The sequence below is a fragment of the Mauremys mutica genome, chromosome 1 (genome assembly GCF_020497125.1).
Source record: "Mauremys mutica isolate MM-2020 ecotype Southern chromosome 1, ASM2049712v1, whole genome shotgun sequence".
Lineage (NCBI taxonomy): Eukaryota > Metazoa > Chordata > Testudines > Geoemydidae > Mauremys > Mauremys mutica.
The window spans coordinates 282258654-282275036 of record NC_059072.1 but is presented as its reverse complement, the minus strand read 5'-3'; the positions used below and the strand labels follow the sequence as shown (position 1 = coordinate 282275036).

Sequence of the window (16383 nt, the reverse complement as noted above, 5' to 3'; positions counted from 1 at the left end):
AGACTTAGGGAAAAAAAAGAAAAAAAGAAAAAAAAAGAAGCTAATCTGTTTCCAAGAAGGAGGTTAGAGAAAAATAAATTGTCAGTATTAAAAATGTATTTCAACTGTTTCTTTGAGATGCTCTAGTGCCCCCATGTTTTAGAGCAAGGACTTGACATTTGGCAGGAGGGATGACCTGTGGAGGAAGAGATGTCAATATGGTTCCACATGATGAAATCTGTGTTTTGTTTTTTAATTTAAAAAAAAACACCAAGGAAATGCATAAAGCTTAAGCTGAAATAATGATGCTAGAGTTGCATGATCAAGCACTCAAAAATAGAGAAATACAAAAATTAAAGATGCTCCTGCAAATTTAATTCAGTACCCTCAATGCATATGCATAACAATGCAGTCTTTATTTACATTATCACATACTATTTGTCCTACAGAACTCGCCTTCATTCAATGGATAGACAGTGATTAAGAAGAGATGCCCTTGTGTTAAACATCTGGCTTGGCATTTGGGAGAGTTTAATAGTTTTCCAGGCTTGTCCATAGACAATATGATGTTGGGTAAGGCAATCATAATGCATATGCACAATGGGGCTGAATTAAGACTCTAAGATATGTAGGTTCTTATACCACACATCACTGTAGGATATGAGCATTGTCTAGTATTATATTAAGTGAGTTGACTAACATCTGTGATTTATTGTTTGCTCTCTCATCCTTTCACCAAGGGGAAACACGTATACAGTACAGCAGTGGTTTTCAACCTTTTTTCATTTGCGGACACCTAAAAAGTTTCTAACAGCAGTGCAGACCCCTTTGGAAATCAGATACAGTCTGCAAACCCCGATGGGTCCGCAGACCACAGACTGAAAACCACCGTTCTATGGTAATGACCAACTTTCACAGACTCCTTAGTCATCTTCTGCAGACCCCCAGGGGTCCACAGAGACCACAGGTTGAAAACCACTGCAGTAGAGCATTGTATTTTGTTGCTGTTGAATTTTTGGGGTTGTTTTTTTGTTTTTTCTCATATATAAACACATTCCTCTTTACTCATATTGGAGAAGGCAAGGTCAAAAAAATGTGCTTTGCACTTGCAGTGAACAATCAAGAGATTTGTAGTGGTCCTTAGTTACTGGGGGAGTTTGTTTCACAGTTTCAAGCTTGCCCACAAGAAAATTCTGTCTCCCACACAGAATAAGCTTACCCTCATTGTGCCAGAAGAGGAAGGTGTCAACTCCAGTCTTCATTCTGAGGCATCAGGCAAACTTTTAGATATGCTGGGCCTGGGGCACTGAGTGCCTTCAAAATAAGGACCAAGTCCTTGAACTTGACTCAGTATTATATAGGAAGCCAGTGTAGCGAGCGGAGGCCAGGTCTGATGTGTTCACAGTAACCTGTGTTGCTCAAAAGACATGCTCCAGTGTTCTATGCTAGTTGGAGCTTCCTAAGGGCTGAAGGCTTCATGTCCAGGTATATTGCATTGCTGTAGTCCAGTCCTCAGGCAACAAAGGCATGAACAACTGAGACCAGGTCATGGTCTCCCAGGACAGGACAGTCTCCCAGCCAGCCAGGGATGGTAGAAAGTATTACTGAAGGATATTAATACTTAAGAACGTGTGTCAGCGAGAAATCAGATCATTCCCAAACTACAGACTGAACTGACTAATTGTGGCTATGTACCTTCATCCAGAGGAGACTGCATAGTAGCTGCAAATTTCAACTCTGTGCACCAGCATCACTTCTATCTTGCTTCAATTCAGCTTCAACCAGCTGTTCTTCTTTCATAAGCAGATCTGATCCAAGCATTGGGCCAGCTTGGTTGTAGTGGCATGGTGTACCCCCCGACAAGCCCCACCCCCACTGTACCACCCCGATGAGCAACCCACACCCAGATCCCCACCCTACTGAGCCCCAAACAGCTGCACCTGGATCCCAACCCTACTGAGCCCCACTACCCTGGCATCCGGACCCCCCACTGAACCCCCCACATCCAGACCCCTCTGCTGAGCTCTATCCCCACCCACACTCAGACCCCCCCCACTGAACTCCCAACAACCTTCACGTGGACCCCCTCTGCAGAGTCCCATTACCATTGCACCCAGAACCTCCCCAACAAGCCCCTGTGCATACAGATCCCGCCCCGTGCCCAAATCCCCCACTGAACTGCCTACACCCAGACTGCCCCAACCAGAATCCTCTCAACCCACATCTGGATTCCCCCCACATTAGGATCCTGCTTTGCTGAGCCTGCTTGCCCACACCTGGCATGGAGAGGCAGGGCTCTGGGGTGTTTCTGGGGCAGGCATAGTACTTGTGCTGTGTCAGAGTTGGGTGCAGCCTCACCAATGAGTCCATGTCCTGGGAAGGGGGGAGCTGCTCAGTAACCTCCCACCTCTGTGCAGCCAGTAGCCTGTGCTCCCCAATGCCATGCTAGAGCCTCCACGTTTATTTGACAAATAAAATTTGCCGAATTTTAAAATATTGTACGCAAAATTTTAATTTTTTTGGCGTATAATGCCCTCAGGAGTAACGGTGAGAAATAAATAGAGCTGTATCTCATCTGCACATTGCTGACACTTAAGTCCACATCACCTGACCGGTTCACCTAGTGGCTGCATCCATATGTTGAATAGGGCCAAAGGGAGAACTGATCTTTGTGGGCCTACACAAATGAGGAGTCTAGTGGTGGAGATGTGGTTTCTCTAAGCGATCTTAATTCTAGTATTTCCTACCTTTGGAGTGCTTGACTTTGCAAGATTAATATTTTAATGTTCCTTAATGCAATTTTAATTATAATGTCACTTCACATATAAGCAAGATTCTTGTCCCTCCCTCTTCGAAAGGTGTATACCAGTTACTCCTAAGAGAAACAACTGTCTAGTGATTATATGGAACACACCACAATATTTTTTTTTTTATCTTTAATAGTACCTATCCTCACTAGTCTTAATAAAGTTACAACATTTTTACACAGAATTAGAGAAGATGAAATAGCTTTAATGTTTATATTTTTAGTTTTACAAGACAGACATTTTTCCAAAAATGGCATATAAAGTGAATGACTTAGTTAAAATTTGAAGAGCAACTAGAAAAAGACACAAAAACCAACAGCACTTTTTTTTTTTTTTAAGTATATCAGAAGCAGAAAGCCTGCCAAACAATCAGTGGGGCCACTGAACAATCCAGTTGCTAAAGGACCACTCAAGGAACACAAGAACATTGTGGAGACGTTAATTAATTCTTTGGATCCTCACATCCACTGCAGAGGATGTGAGGGATATTCCCAGACCTGAGCCATTCTTTTTAGGAGATAGAGCTGAGGAACTGTCCCAGTCTGAGGTGTCAATAGAGGTGGGTTTGGAACAAACTGATAAATTAATCAGTAATAAGTCACCTAGACCAGATGTTATTCACCTAAAAGTTCTAAACGAACTCAAATATGAAATTGCAAAACCACTGACAGTGGTATGTAACCTGTTCCTTAAAACAGCCTCTGTACCAGATGACTGGTGGATACTCAATGTAACACTGATTTTTTTTAAAAAGCTCCAGAGGCGATCCTGGTAAGTACAGGCTGGTAAGCCTAACTTCTGCGCCAGGCAACTGGTTGAAAGAATAGTAAAGAGGAGAATTATCAGAGTAGGTTGTGAAAGAGTCAACACAGCTTCTGTAAAGGGAAATTATGCCTCACTAATCTATTACAATTCTCTGAAGGTGTCAACAAGCATGTGGACAAGGGCAACCCAGTCAACATAGGGTACCTGGACTTCCAGAAAACCTTAGACAATCATGCTGTGAAGAAAGTGAACAGGAAAGTGCTATTTACCTCTTCACAAAACACAAAAAATGGGTCCCCAATGAAATTAATAGGCAACAGGTTTAAAACAAACATAAGGAAGTACTTCTTCACACAACACACAGTCAACCTGTGGAACTAATTGCCAGGGAATGCTGTGAAGGCCAAAAATATAACTGAGTTCGAAAAAGAGTTAGATAAGTTCACAGAAGATGGGTCCACCAATGGCTATTAGCCAAGATGGTCAGGAACGCAACCCCATAGTTTGGATGTCCCCTCTTGAATGCAAGAAGCTGGGACTGGATGACAAGAGGTGGCTCACTCAATAATTGCCATTCTGTTCATTCCCTCTGAACCATCTGGTAACGGCCACTGCCGGAAGATAGGATATTGGGCTACCGGTCTGAGCCGGTATGGCAATTCTTACATATTTTTTTAAAAATACAAGAACATGTTTTAGGATGCAAAACAATCTATGAGAAATGGTATATGATCACATAATTAGAATGTATAGAATGTAATGTACTGTACATACATGAGGAGTGTTACGACTACACTCCCAATTAACTGTTATACTGCTGATTTAACTGTTTCACTTCGCAACTAACTTTTTTATTAGTTTATGAAATTTTCTTCGTTTTATTTAAATAAATAAAATACACATACATCAAAAGAAGAAGCTTAAAGGGGAAGAGAGCAAAACTAGAAACACTAGCTTTTAAGTACATCAGAAGCAGGAAGCCTGCTAAACAACCAGTGGGGCCCCTGGATGATCGAGATACAAAAGGAGCACTTAAAGACGATAAAGTCATTGCGGAAAAACTAAATGAATTCTTTGCTTCAGTCTTCACGGCTGAGAATGTTAAGGAGATTCCTAAACCTGAGCCATCCTTTGTAGGTGACAAACCTGAGGAATTGTCACAGTTTGAAGTGTCACTAGAGGAGGTTTTGGAATTAATTGATAAACTTAACAGTAACAAGTCACCGGGACCAGATGGCATTCACCCAAAAGTTCTGAAAGAACACAAATGTGAAATTGTGGAACTATTAACTATGGTTTGTACCCTGTCATTTAAATCAGCTTCTGTACCCAATGACTGGAAGACAGCTAATATAACGCCAACATTTAAAAACGGCTCTAGAGATGATCCCGGCAATTACAGACCAGTAAGTCTAACATCAGTACCGAGCAAATTAGTTGAAACAATAGTAAAGAATAAAATTGTCAGACACATAGAAGAACATAACTCGTTGGGCAAAACTCAACATGGTTTCTGCAAAGGGAAATCATGTCTTACTAATCTATTAGAGTTCTTTGAAGGGGTCAACAAACATGTGGACAAGGAGGATCCAGTGGACATAGTGTACTTAGATTTCCAGAAAGCCTTTGACAAAGTATCTCACCAAAGGCTCTTACGTAAATTAAGATGTCATGGGACAAGAGGGAAGAGCCTTTCATGGATTGAGAACTGGTTAAAAGACAGGGAAAAAAGGGTAGGAATAAATGGTAAATTTTCAGAATGGAGAGGGGTAACTAGTGGTGTTCCCCAAGGGTCAGTCCTAGGACCAATCCTATTCAACTTAGTCATAAATGATCTGGAGAAAGGGGTAAACAGTGAGGTGGCAACATCTGCTGATGACACTAAACTGCTCAAGATAGTTAAGACCAAAGCAGACTGTGAAGAACTTCAAAAAGATCGCACAAAATTAAGTGATTGGGCAATAGAATGGCAAATGAAATTTAATGTGGATAAATGTAAAGTAATGCACATTGGAAAAAATAACCCCAACTATACATATAATATGATGGGGGCTAATTTAGCTATAACTAATCAGGAAACAGATCTTGGAGTCATCGTGGATAGTTCTCTGAAGATGTCCACGCAGTGAGCAGCGGCAGTCAAAAAAAGCAAACAGGATGTTAGGAATCATTAAAAAGGGATAGAGAATAAGACGGAGAATATCTTATTGCCCTTATATAAATCCATGGTACGCCCACATCTTGAATACTGCATACAGTTGTGGTCTCCATCTCAAAAAAGATATACTGGCATTAGAAAAGGTTCAGAGAAGAGCAACTAAAATGATTAGGGGTTTGGAACAGGTTCCATATGAGGAGAGATTAAAGAGGCTAGGACTTTTCTGCTTGGAAAAAAGGAGACTAAGGGGGGATATGATAGAGGTATATAAAATCATGAGTGGTGTGGAGAAAGTGAATAAGGAAAAGTTATTTACTTGTTCCCATAATATAAGAACTAGGAGCCACCAAATGAAATTCATGGGCAGCAGGTTTAAAACAAATAAAAGGAAGTTCTTCTTCACACAGCGCACAGTCAACCTGTGGAACTCCTTGCCTAACAAGGTTGTGAAGCCTAGGACTATAACAGGGTTTAAAAGAGAACTAGATAAATTCATGGAGGTTAAGTCCATTAATGGCTGTTAGCCAGGATGGGTAAGGAATGGTGTTCCTAGCCTCTATTTGTCAGAGGGTGGATATGGATGGCATGAGAAAGATCACTTGATCATTATGTTAGGTTCACTCCCTCTGGGACACCTGGTATTGATCACTATCAGTAGACAGGATACTGGGCTGGATGGACCTTTGGTCTGGCCCAGTACAGCCAGTCTTATGTTCAATCTAAGAGGCTTAAAAGCTCTGCTGCCTGACTTCCTGCAAATTTTATTGCAAGTCTTGAGAGTTTTTTTCTTAAAGCTCCAGCTTCTAGAGCAAAGACATAATGTGAGCATCTTGGCTTCAAATTTTTTTTTTTAAGTAACTTTCTAGCTCTCATGGTGGCAGTGAAAAGCTGAAAAATGTATCTCAGGTGTACCCTAAAGACTCAGAAACCAAAGGTAAATAACAAGCCCAACGTTTAAAAAAAAATTAATTTAGTCATGATTTTTGGGGACTTGACCCACTGTTTTTGAATGCTTCGTTTTTGGCAGTACTGTTCAAGACATGAAATAGCCAGCAGGTAATCCGTTACAAGTGCCCTAGACCTCGCTCCCTGTTTCAGGTGCAGGCCCACCCTGTCAAACAACCAGTAAACCTTCCTAGTGGAGAGAAAGCTTATTCCAGCAAGAAAGTTATTTTGCCAGAACATATACTAGCTCAGCAAGTGAACTAAACTATACCAGTGAAAGCACTTTTGTGTTAGTATTACTGCATCTACACTAAGGGTTTTTACCTGTATAGAAATGTCACCAAAACACCACCACCACCACCACCCCCCCCCTCCAACCAACACTGCTATACTGGCAAAAGTTTCAAGTATAGCCCAGGCCTAATTTTTTATTATTATTATTATTATTATATTTCTAGCCCTTATGGATACAAAGCTAAGTTACTTTGAAAATTTGAACCAAGCATAAACCATGCAGTAATCTCTCCCCAAGTCTGCAGACAGCACTGGAACAATAGCTCTAAAAGATATAACTGTTCCATTGATTTCACTGGACTGTTAACTCTGAAACCTAAAAAAAAGACTATTTAATGTCAGCACGTAACTATTTCACTGTTAACTTTTTCAGAAGCATTCAAGTAACGTGTTTAACCACAACACCAAAATACTTCCTCTGCCCTTCCAGGTGACAAAAGCCTCATCTGTCCCTTACCCATTTACCAAAATCTCCAGGTTTCCTCTGATAGTTCCTACATTGCAGTTAAACACTGGTAGTATAGAACTTGTGCAGCACACCAACAACTAAAAATTTGGGGAAAATGTGAAATAAATTCAGTTATCAAAATACAGGACACTGGACTGCATTATTCATTTTCATATTACTTCACGAATACTCAATTTTTAACAAACTGTTATAGAATCCAGACTCTTGCCACAAAATTTGGATTCAACATGCCACAGAATTCAAATGATCCTGCCTTAGTTCACCAAAACAAAAATACAGGTTCTCAGATATAAAAATTTCAAGGCCAGAAGGATCATCTAGTCCAGTGTTTCCCAAACTTGGGACACCTCTTGTGTAAAGCCCCTGGCGGGCCGGGGCTGGTTTTTTTTTACCTGCCCCGTCCGCAGGTCCAGCCGATCGCGGCTCCCACTGGTCGCGGTTCGCCGTCCCAGGCCAATGGGGGTGGCGGGAAGCCGCGGCCAGCACATCCCTCGGCCCGCAGCACTTCCCGCTACCCCCATTGGTCTGGGACGGCGAACCGCGGCCAGTGAGAGCCCCGGTCCGCCAAACCTGCCGACGCGGCAGATAAACAAACTGGCCCGGCCCGCCAGGGTGCCAGAGGTTGCCAGCTTCTGAACTAGACCATGGTTTCTCAAGTCATAACTGGCAACTGGAGGTGGGAGACCCTGGGCGGAGTTTAACCGTTACCAGAAACCAATAAGCATCAAGCTTATCCGTTAACCGGTTAAACTCTTACAACCCTATATCAAACCTAAAAAGGTTGAGAAACACTGAACTAAAACAAAACTTTTATAAAAATATCCAATCTTGATTTTAAAATGAATACCTCAGAAAGGGACCAGCATGTCTGGCAACCTCTGTTGGACTGGATACAGCAAACTGCAAACTTTCAGGACTCTAAGCCCCACAACAAACAAACTACGAATATGTAGGCACCAAGACCCTATAGGAAGACCACCAGACTGTTGAGTGTCTCTGATGCATTCTTAAGGCAAGATGTGAGGGAAGCAATTCAGGGAATTAGAGAGGACCGACCAGGATACAGGAAGGGTCAAGAGCGATAAAGGGTTCTGTTATAGAGATTAATTTAATAAAAATGGGCATGTTTAGTCTTGAAAAAAGAAAACTGAGGTGAGGCTAATAAGAGTCTTCAAATATATTAAGGACTGTTATAAAGAAGACGGCGATGAACTGTTCTCCACATCCACAGATGATAGGACAAGAAGTAATCACCTTAATCTGCAGCAAAGGAGATTTAGGTTAGATATTAGGAAAAACTTTCTAACCATAAAGAGAGTTAAGCACTGGAATAGGCTTATAAGAGAGGCTGTAGAGTCCCATCATTGGAGTTTTTTAAGAACAGGTTGGACACCTGCCAGGAATGGTCTAGGTATACTTGGTCCTGCTTCAATGAAGGTGGCTGGAATAATGACCTCTTGAGGTCCTTTCCAGCCCCACATTTCTATAATTCTGTGAAACATGCATCCATTAAAACAGTTGTGCCAAGTCTAGATTATACTATTACAACAAAAGAGGATACAGTTGATCAATGTTTAAGGTTGTTACAGACAGTAACTACTCCTGGGGGAATTCAGTGCCAAAAAATTAAAAATTTTGCGCACAATATTTTAAAATTCTGCATATTTTGTCAAATTAATACAACAAAATCATACCAATTTCAATTATTTTGATAATTTATTTCAAAATAGCTTTCAGCAAGTATCTCTGTAATAATACAGACTACAAAAAGGATTCATACAAATGATTTTTGACAAACAGATTCCTTACTAAGCATATTAATACACAACTCTGAGTAATAATTCATTTAAACTACAATACAGAAAAGTATTTACTGCACCGCTCAGCAGTGCAAAGGCTTGGGGGAGTCAGGGGTAAAGGAGGAGCTGAGGGAGAGGGAAGTAATTGTTTGGAAGGAGCCTGGGAGTGAACCTGGAAGGTGGTTGGGTGTGGGTGGGAAGTATAGAACAGGTTTGTTTGTTTGGGGTTTTTTTTGGGGTGTGGAGGAGGATTGAGCAGGGGATTGTTAGGGAGCTGGAGAGCCTCCCCATGCAGATCCTGGCTGACCCCCTAGCCTCTCCCATTCAGTTAGGCACATCTGCTCCTGTCCCTGTGTGTCCCTGCACCCCTCCTTCTCCCCATCCCTATGTGTTTTTGCACTCCCATTCAGCCCCTGGCTCAAAGCTGTCACCCCACTAGCTCCTCTGCCCCTCTCTGTCCCCTCCCACTAGCCCTTCCGAACCCCAGTCTATGTGACACACACACACCCCCTAGCAGCCCCATGTGTCCCACTCTGTCCATTCCCCTCCACACACACATATATCCTCACCTGGTCCTGCAAACAAGGTGCTGTGAGGAAAGCAGCATCTGCTCCCTCCCTTTTCATAGCTGCCTGCTCCAACCCTTAGGCTGCTACCCCCTTTCTTCTGGTGCCACAGAAACCCCTGGTGGGTGAAAGGTGTAAATTGCAGCACCTCCACAGCAGAATCTATTTTCTGCAGGGGTAAAAAAAAAATCTGCAGGGAAGATTAATTCTGTACTTGTGCAGAATGAACAACGCACTGTTCTAATTCCTTTGTAATTTTATTTCTCAAGCAAATTTTTTCTAACCTGGCACGGCATGGAGGGAGGCAAGGACGCAGAAACTGACAATGTATGTATCAAGCTGAAACATTTAAGCTACTATTTAAGTCATTACATGAAGAAAAGCCTGAAACATTTAGATGGAAAGAATGTTTTCTTAGTTTCCATCTCAGACTGCAGCTGCTACCTGTAAAGGAGAGGGGGAATGGGTCACCATCAGCCTTTATCGTCACAGACCTGTTAACACCTCTGAATTCCACAGCCTGTGCGCACTAGAGAGCATCACTTCATTAAATTATTCATACCTAATGTAATCTCTGATTTGCCCAAAATTTGAATATATGAACATCAATAGTTTTCATCTGTTGGTCAAAATTTCCACAGCCTCATTTTCCCCTTAACTTCATCTACCTGATTTTGTTCTTGCAGCATTTAGGGAAACCTGTTATTAAGGTGCAGTAGTAGCTAGTACAAAGTTCATTTTTAACAGGAGCTCTCAACCTTTATTTTGTTAAGATCTCATGAAAATGGCAAAAACTAAAACCAGAATATAAATTTTGGACACTGTTTAAATTTATGATGTTTTGATAAAAAACAAATTGATAAAGCGAGAATAATAGGACTTTGAAAACCACCTCTTGGGGCAATTTTTCACTGGATTATCTCGCTTTTCTTGTACCCTTCTGCAAGAAATCTAATATTCTGGGACCTGCCCATCTGGCCACACTGTTGCTCCTTGTGCCGACTCCTAGAATTACTTATATATAAGTAATGTTTGTTTACAAAATATTTTATAACTTTTTAGCCATCATGGAAAATATCTGCCAAACTGAACCTAATTTTCTTTTGACAACACAGCATGAACACAGTCATTCACTTAGAAAAGTTGGGGAAGAGACCGACGGATTCCTTCACCAAATACCCCTGAACTCTAGAGGTAACTTTTTAAAAATTCTAATGCAATTCACTATCTTTATTATTGACTAAGGTCAAGAACCTCAACTCAGGAACAAAAGGAACAGCTATTGAACAGTCCCCATTATGTTTTAAATCAGTCTTCTTAGTGTAGGCGCAACGTGCCTCAAGGTGGCCCATGATCAGGACTGGTCTGTTGGATGGATCATTAGTTTCCCCAGCCCAGGCCAGGAACTGATGGGGAGTGCGACGTGAATGCTGATTCATACCCCATCAAAGAGGTTACATAAGAACCCAGGTCTCTAACATGAAAAAGCCAATTTTATCCCAGTGTACCGATTTTCGTTCAAAGTCACTAAAGCAGTTTCAGTTAACCTACCTCTATAACCACTGTAAGTTTACACTTTCCCAGAGCCAGTGATAGAATCTGGAGTTCCTGATCAGCAATATTCTACTGCTAACTGCTAAATATGTGTGTAACACACTGGGAAAGTGTGTCAATCCTCCCACAGCGGCTGGTCTACAAAGTGGCTCACTTGTCAGCGTATGCGATATGCATACCACTCTGTGCCCAGTCCACTGAGGATGAGACTCCTGTGGTGGCTTTCAGATTAAGAGTCTGGCTCTAACACGCTGTAGAGATGCATGCTTTTATCTTTGGCGATCATGGTTTCAATCCCCAGTTTCAGCCAAGATGACCCTTGCAGATGACCCACACTGGTACTTTGGAATGTAAGAGAGGTATGCATCATACTGGAAAAGTGTGGGGGCTCGGCATATTGGTAGACCTGCTAATGTAATGCAGGACCACCCAATCTGCTGCTGCAACCACTTTTAGTTGTATCCAATTTCAAAATATCCATGAGTGTGTTTTGGTATAAGAGCAATGATAGTTTCCTTCACAAACGTTCTCTCAAATTGACAAGTTATGTTGTCAATGCTCAAGTGCAGTGCTGTTCTTGTTGCACTCACTTTCAGTAAACTTTTAAATGGGGATAAAGTGTTATAAACAAAGGATTTACTAAATCACTTAACAGCCACTCTCACTCTTTAGTAGGGGAAACTAGCAGTAGCAGCACTAGTTTCTCCTTGATTCCCAAGTAGGTACAGCTCCTTTTTTCCTGATTGTAGAGAGCTGTCCACTGAGGTGCACAAAAGAGATATATAAAACCAGGAAATTAGCAAACAAAAACTATGTTTAATGGAAATTAAGATTGCAGCATGACACACTCCAGTAAAGTCCAGTTACCTCAACAGTGTTCATGTACAGTAATTTTCCAACATTACAGGGAATGAGGCCTGGTCTACACTAAAAAGTTAGCTCAACCCTGCTACGTCACTCAGCAATGTGAAAAATCCACACACCTGAACAATGTAGTTAAGACAACCTAAGGCCCCGTGCCAGCATTAGGTCGACAGACAAATTTCTCTGCTTATCTGATGACCACCTCTTGGGCAGGTGGATTACCTACACTGAAGCACTATAGAAGCAAGTATAGACAAGCCCTGAGACAGTCAGATGTGCTGATCTGTTGCTAGTATTGATATAAATTCACTGTTTACATTAGAACAGGGGTAGGCAACCTATGGCACACATGCTGATTTTCAGTGGCACTCACACTGCCCGCCCAGGTCCTGGCCACCGGTCTGGGGGGGCTCTGCATTTTAGTTTAATTTTAAATGAAGCTTCTTAAACATTTTTAAAACCTTATTTACTTTACATACAACAAAAGTTTAGTTATATATTATAGATTTATAGAAAGAGACCTTCTAAAACTGTTAAAATGTACTACTGGCACGTGAAACCTTAAATTAGAGTGAACAAATGAAGACTCAGCACACCACCTCTGAAAGGTTGCCAACCCTGTGTTAGAATGTAAGTTTGATGAAAATGGGGTACATATTGCTTTTCGGTATCTATTAGAGATTGAAACGAAAGCTTTGTGGCATTCTAGAGTTAGTTGATAGTGTTAATTAATAGCATAGTAGGTAATACAAAGGTAGAAAGGATGCACAAGTCTTTCATTTTAAGATTGTCCAATCGTTTAATGTTTTGGGTGGTATCCTGCCACAACCTTAATGGTCACAAAACAGTTGGCTTGCTAATTCTATTAAGGAACAGAGTGGGGCAGACCACAGCACTCACCTAATTTATAAATTTACAAAAGAGTTAGGACTGAGCAAGAATTTGAGTCCAGTTAATTGAGAAAAGCTAACAATATAGAATTGGATGAGAGTAAAATGATGGAAAGAAGGAAAGACTGTTTAGAGACTAATAATGGTCAGAGTGCTTTGACAGATTCTTTGCCATGAAATGTTGTAAATAAAAGTATTTAATATATTAGTTAGAAATGGTGTTTAAACAATTTGTTTTTTATTCTCTCTGTAGTAAGTAGTTACAATACCAAAATCCCATAGCACAGTGAAAGGAATACTTTCCATTTTTATGAGGCTATGCCCTTATGGCATATAAACTCTACTTTAATTCACATTTTGAACAGTAAACTTTTTCTATAAATCTGAATTAGCAAACCAAATAAGCCTGCACAAAGATCCAAAACCAAAAGAAAGAAAAAAAAAACCTCAATACCTGAGAGTCTTAAACCATGTATGGAGGAAAGTCAATGTGCCAACAGAAGATTTTAATTAATTTTGATTTACAAGAAGGTAATTAAAACATGACATATTTATGCTATAAAAATTGCTTAGACCTTTGCTAAACCAGAACTTGGTTCTAGTGGATGTTAAACACTAATGATGAGATTCTCACCTGCACTTCAGTCCCTTTACAAAAAATGAATAGTTCAGAGTGGCATAAAGGGGCTCTAAAAGCCAGAGATATGGTTAGGGAGGAGACTCTCCAACCACAGGAACTGCAAATGTCTGACCTAAAGTTGTCTTCTGAAGGCAGCTTTGCAAGCCCTGTGTAGGAGATATGCCAGGGACCGGGACACAGTATTTCCATTACAGAGAACAGGAGGTGCTGTAGTTCATAAGCAGGTGGAGACAGGCTACATTAACCACAGGGTATGTCTGCACTACAGTTAGCTCCATTTATCTATGTCCAAGTTAATCCCTTCATTAGTCCAGTTTGAGTGAGAGCAGCCTCACCAGGAAACAACACTGGAGCTGCTGTGTCCACATTGGCACAGCACTCATTCACGTGTGGCACTAAGACTTCTAGGAGGATATTCCATGGTACATTCCTTGCACTGCAATAAGCTGAGATGCTCTATGAATTCTTCCCCAGTGACTTGTGGGAGAACTTCTGTCCTTTCTGGGCACACAGAGGGAATTACTGGAAGTCCTTTGTATTTGTGGATAATCCAAGCATTATATCCAGATGCGCAGACACTCTTTTCTCAACCTGTGTATTATATGATTTTAACATTAGCTTTAACAAAAATATTTATTTTATTGGGTCACTTTCACTCGTATGGGCAGTGTTTAAGTGAAGATGTGCTACCCTGATGGAGAGCTTCTCCTGTAAACGTAGTTGACCCACCACCATGAGAAGTGGTAGCTATGTTGACGGGAGAAGTGAGTGTGGATTTTTCACACCCCTGAGCAGTGTAGTTATACAAACATAAGTCTGTAGTGTAGACATGTCCTAAGAGTTCCATCTTCATATTGCCTACAACACAGCCCCGGGCTATGGGGGATGAGTTTGGTTTTTTGGGGTTTTTTTTTGGCTAGTATGACTCTCAAAACTCATTTGCACTATCTGAATTCCAGGCAGCTCCACAGTTTTGGCATAACTAGATAGTCCTGTAGGTCTAAGAGTGTGTCTTCATCGCAATATTAACTTGAATTATAACTTGATTGCCTTTAACTTGAGTCCTTTCCATACACATAACCTCTTAATCACCATGTGGTGGTGATTTCAGTTCCGGTTGGACAGTTTGTCAGTGAGTACAGGCTAAAGCTTGAGGTAGCACAATTCAGCAGCTGCTCCCACAACTACATTTGTGTTGTGGACATACAGTAGCACCACTTGAGTGCCACTAGTCCTCAGAGGACTTCCAGCAATTCCCTCTATGTGCATATAGGAAATATAATACAGCACCTCATAATATAATTATGCACCATTCCTCCAGCAAAGCCTTTTGCCCCTTTTTTAGAAATGTTCACACATAAAATAACTCAAAGCTAGTTTTTAACCAATCCTAAATTAAAAATTAAGTTTCTTGAAAAACATAACAAAAATAAAAACAACAAATCTTAACCACAGTGATACGTTTCTAAGTCTTTTCTATGCTTAAGTTGCTGCCTGTGGTACACAACTATATGTCCTGCTAAAGAACTATCTATCTAAGAGCTTTCAGCCCACAACTCTTATACTTAGAATTCGTAAAACCCGCTGCCCATTTGTAAAAGCACAGAGGGGGTGATGGGAGTGTTTCAGGAGGTTTATCCCAGTAATTCCCACAGGATCTATAGGGGAGGGGTGCGGAGTGCTGCAGGGTTTACCCAGTTACTCCCACGGGCTGTAACAGAGGGGATGTCACCCTGGTTACTCACACAGGCTCGGAGGAGAAAGGAAGGGTATTACCCCAGGGGGTTACCCCGGTTACTCTCACAGGCTCCAGAGAGGGAGCGGTGTCCCGGGTGGGGGGAAGGGGGGAGAGTTACCTCCGTTACCCACACGGGCTCTATTGGGGGGGAGCGGTGTCCCGGGGGAGGGGTTACCCCGGTTACTCACATGGGCTCCAAGGTTTTGCTGAGCCAGGATTTCAGCGCCTCGAAGTTTTCTATGATCATTTTCGCCACCATCCAGAGCGGCCCGGGCCTCCCGCCTCCCTGGCAGCAGCAGCGGTTCCGCCCCGCCCGCAGGCCGGGTCCCGGCTCCTCCGCGCCCCTCGCCCGAGCTGCCTGCCCGGCTCTGTCTAGATCCCCGGGGACGGGACAGGGGCCCGACGCCGCGGAGGGCTCGGAACCCGCCGGGCCGCGCTCTGCGGGCCCCCGCTCTCGCCGCAGCCTCCCCGGGGAGCCCGGCGCAACAGCCCCGAAGATCCCGACCACACGGGGGAAATCTCGGACGAAGGAAGGACCCGAGCGCGGACCGTGGCTCCCGAACGCGCGGCCCCTGCCCCTCCCCCGTAGCCGCAACACGAACAGGTAAGATGGCGGCCCTGAAATGTCGCGAGAATATAAAAACCTCGCGAGGAAGGAGAGGGCGCTGGGATTGCAGAGGGGCGGGGTGAGAGTGAGGGACGGGAGGGGGGGTGGTTGAATTTCATTGGTGTCACGCGCTGCGGCTGGGGTCTCGCTGCCCAGCCCCAGGTCCTGCGGCTGGCGGAAGCGTTGATCTTAGGCTCCGGCGATTGAAATGGCGGGGGGCGGGGTCTGAATACACAGAGGGGTGATGAGGGCCAAGGAGGGGTGAGCCCGTGGGGGTGAAGGGGAGCTGTATGGCTCCCTAGTATGTT

General features: G+C 42.6%; 1 protein-coding gene across 2 annotated transcripts in view; it reads right to left on the bottom strand.

Moving 5' to 3' along the window:
• The window catches only part of RBM26 (RNA binding motif protein 26), a 105750-nt gene extending 89692 nt beyond the window's left edge, over positions 1-16058 (bottom strand). For both annotated transcript variants that reach the window (XM_045011047.1, XM_045011054.1), the window contains exon 1: positions 15657-16058. In XM_045011047.1, the coding sequence (XP_044866982.1) occupies positions 15657-15727 (71 nt within the window). In that variant the 5' untranslated portion in view covers positions 15728-16058. The remainder of the gene's footprint in view (positions 1-15656) is intronic.
• Between the last annotated feature and the right edge of the window lie 325 nt (positions 16059-16383).